This window comes from Camelina sativa, chromosome 17 (genome assembly GCF_000633955.1).
Source record: "Camelina sativa cultivar DH55 chromosome 17, Cs, whole genome shotgun sequence".
NCBI classification, from domain to species: Eukaryota; Viridiplantae; Streptophyta; class Magnoliopsida; order Brassicales; family Brassicaceae; genus Camelina; species Camelina sativa.
Genome location: NC_025701.1, coordinates 25,707,462 through 25,711,263, shown reverse-complemented (window position 1 = coordinate 25,711,263; position 3,802 = coordinate 25,707,462). Strand labels below are relative to the sequence as shown.

At 43.7% G+C, this 3,802-nt stretch overlaps 1 protein-coding gene across 1 annotated transcript; it reads right to left on the bottom strand.

The window, feature by feature from the left end:
- LOC104759801 lies at positions 1,277–1,606 on the bottom strand. Its single transcript, XM_010482684.1, has one exon. It carries the CDS (start codon positions 1,604–1,606, stop codon positions 1,277–1,279), a length of 330 nt encoding a protein of 109 aa, XP_010480986.1.

Genomic DNA, 3,802 nt, shown 5'->3' with positions numbered 1-3,802 from the left:
TTAAAATGTGTTTATGATCGGGCCCATAACACTTTCAAAATCAAAAGTGAAAAAGAAGTATGTAATAGAAAAAATTAGCATGCAAGTAGATGTAACATCCGCGAACCAAATAGTCAGTTTTGGGGGTGGGTATCGATCGACACTAAGAGGAGTGTCGATCGACACCAACAATTTCTGATCTGACCGGGTTGATTTGGTTCGTCAGTTTGGTTTGGTTTGGTTTAAGTGAAATCTCCAAACCAATGTATGTAAACGAAAAATCAACCTAGGTCGTGGTTTTAGTGTTGTTTGCCGATTCTATAGAGAAACAAAGGGAGAAAAGAGAGCGCTTGAGACTTTAGGGGTTTTTTTGGAGATTTTTGGCTTGTTTGGTAAGATATGATCATGTGGAGTGGAGATATGGTGCTAGGAACGTAGGAGGAGCTTTCTAAGGTGTGGATTCATCTGGTTGAGTCATAAACTTCTTGCAAAATAGGTGAGTGCATGACCATGACTAATCTAAGACTGAGAATCTTTTGTTTTGCTTGTTTTATGGCTGTTGTGGTGTTTTCTTGTATGCTTTTGGTTGTGATAGACTCTTGGGTGAGGATATATTCCCAAAAACACACTTTGCAAGGTTTTGAAGAGGGATGAACGAAATGGTGACGAAGAATGGGTGGAAAATGCAGCGGAATGGAGAGATGAACGGCGGAGAAGGTGAAGAGGTGTAATTGCAGCGGATTGAAGGGAGAGATGCAGCGGAATCGATCTGATTGCCATGGACGTCCAAGAAGAATGTGGCTAGCGTCCATCGGTAGTATGTCGCACATGATCTCGTCCTGATACTTACCATTTGAAAGAGGCACCTTGACTTGTTCATTGACGGACATCTCACCCGCTTCATTAAGCCATTGGAGCGCATATGGTCTCGATTGTTTAAGCACTTCTAAGACAAGCTTTTCAACCATAGTCCTGCTCGCAACATTAGTACAACTACCACCATCAATAATTAAACTACATAAATTATCTTTAACCAAGCATCGCGTGTGAAACAAGTTTTCCCTTTGTGATTGTTCCTCAGCCTTAGTTAGAACACTCAAAGATCTCCTCGCAACAAGCAACTCTCCATTAGTAGGGGCTTCCAAACCCTCTTCCAAAGAGTCGTTTTCCGAACGTTCTTCTTCAGATTCTACTTCGCCATTATCTCTAAGGACCATGATTCTTTTGTTGGAACACTCGCTTACATAATGCCCAAGTCCTTGACACTTAGAGCATCTAATATCCCTTGCCCTAGTGTTCACCTCCTTACCCTTTCCTTTTGGTCTGAATCTAGCAGTTTTGGCTTGACGAATGGCTTGTAGTCCTTTTGGTAGCTGGGCTTTTCCTCCTTTTTAAAACTTGGTTTCCCTAAACTGTAGTTGGTCTTGGCGGTGCTGTAGCTGGATCGAGAATTCTTCCGTTTGATTTGCTGTTGGAACATGACTGCCTTGTGAAGAATCTCCTCAAGTTCCACATAGTGCTGGATTTCTAGACGGTCTTGGATTTCTCGGTTAAGACCTCCCATGAATCGCGATATAACAGCTTCTTCATCTTCTTGAATATCAGCTCTTAGCATAAGGGTTTCCATTTCCTTGGAAGTACTCCTCGACTGACTTGCTTCCTTGAACCAAATTCCTCAAGCGCTGATGTAGATCGTGGTGATAATAACTCGGCACAAATCTGCTTCGCATGACGGCTTTCAGCTGGTTCCATGTTTCGATCGGTATATCTCCGATATGTCTGCGGCTGGTAACAAGTTGATTCCACCAACTTAAGGCATGGTCGTAGAAATCAGTAGCAGAAAATTTAACCTTGTTGACCTCAGTTACCTCTTGACAAACAAAGACTAACTCAATTCTGCTCCCACTCCAAGTAAGTGTCCGGGTTGCTGGTTCCATGGAAAGCGGGAATCTTGAACTTTAGACCTCCCAAAGGATCTCTAGGGACTGGACGGTCTCGTCGACACCTACGCTGACCACTGTGTGAAGAACCGTGACTGTAATACTCCCTGGTCTCGTCGTCTTGCCTTGGTTCCTCATGGTGCTGCCTTTGATGCTGATTTTGTTCCGGGTTGTCTTGATTCAGATGTAGAGTGCCAAGTTTTTGATCAAGCATGGTTGCCATGGCTGCTGTGACTGATTTCATGATTCTCCTTTCCAGGCTAGATGTAGATAACTCTTCCTCTTCTTCAGACGTCACCATGGTACCTGAAAATCAAATCAAAGATCCCACAAGTAAATAGTTCCAAAAACACGGAAATAGAAACGGATCTGGAAAAATATGAAAACGGTTCAAAAAAATTCGGAAATCAATTTTCAAAAATAATAGACTTAAAGCTGATCCAAATGCAATTGATTTTGTAATTTTTGAACAAGCAAAACATTTTATAAAACTCTTGCAAGATGAACAATGAATGTGGGAAAAAGAGAAAGTGACGATTGGAATTTCAAAACCTGGTTGCAAAGTGGCTCTGATACCACATGATAGAATCCTGGGTGAGGATCTATTCCCATGAACACACTTTGCAAGGTTTTGAAGAGGGATGAATAAAATGGTGAAGAAGAATGGGTGGAAGATGCAGCGGCGGAGAAGGTGAAGAGGTGGAATTGCAGCGGATTGAAGGGGGAGAACGAAGTGTACTTCTCAGAGAGATGGAGAACTCTTGGACTACAAGCTTGATTACAACTTAGATATGACACACTAAGAAGTAAACAAGTTGAGAAGATATTACACACTTCTCTGATTAAACAAGTAGAAAGAAGTTTTTTGATTAAAATGTTTGATGAAAAAGAAATGAGAACTACATTGTTTTTTTTTGTAGGAGAAGGAGGACGAAGGAGAAGAGGATAGAAGGGAGAAACATGCAAGAGCATGCACAAGATCGAGCTCATGCAAGGACATGCAAGAGTCCACACTCATGCAAGCTCATGCACAATGTCTTGAAAATAACAAAAGCAATAAATGCAAAAAGATAGAGAAAATAGGCCAAGGCTTTGTAATGGGTCTTGGACCACGACATGGGCTGGCAAAGGGGGTCTTGAAAGTGTTACTTAGGCCTCATTAAAAACTTTGTCAAGAAAACCCAATGAGACAAAACTTGACAAGGGAAAAAGAGTGCATAAGCAACACTTAATCCTTTACCGAGCACCTTGAGCTGTGAGCATCGTCCAAATGGTTTGAACCACGTCTTCCTGCTTCTTGTCCAGCTCCTTAATTAGTCCATTGATAGCTTGGTTGAACCTCCTGGATTTTGACCTTGTTAGCGGACCCGCCGGAACGATGAACACTTCCTCCGATGCTTCCGCTGGTACAAGCTGATCCTCCGGTGCTTCCTCTGGTTCAAGCTGCTCCTCAGGTCCGTTTGGTTTGGTTGAGCTGTCCATGGTCTCATCAGGTTGGTTCGTGCTTCCCATGAGTTTCTAGGAATTTTGGGTCAGTTGTAGAGTTGGAAAACGGTTCTTCGACTTTTGGCTTAGAGCAGAACGTGTCTGCGGAGTTGGTGTTGATCGAAACCAGGTGGGTCTCGGTTGACACCAAGGTGTTGACGGCGCGGAGACTTCGCGAGTGTCGGTAAAGGGTTTCCGGGTCGAGGAGGGGTGTTGGTCGACAATGAGGAGCAGTGTCGGTCGATACCAAGGAGCAAAAACAACTATCAGCCGCCTGCTGAAAGGGTTGGTGTCGACCGACACCTGCCTGGTGTCGACTGACACCTGCTGGTGTCAACCGACACCTGTCGACCGACACTGCTCCTTGGTATCGACCGACACTGCTCCTCATTGTCGAC

Coding starts and splice junctions, on each gene's coding strand:
- LOC104759801 (XM_010482684.1), bottom strand. CDS start 1,606: ATGGAAACCCTTATGCTAAGAGCTGATATTCAAGAAGATGAAGAAGCT.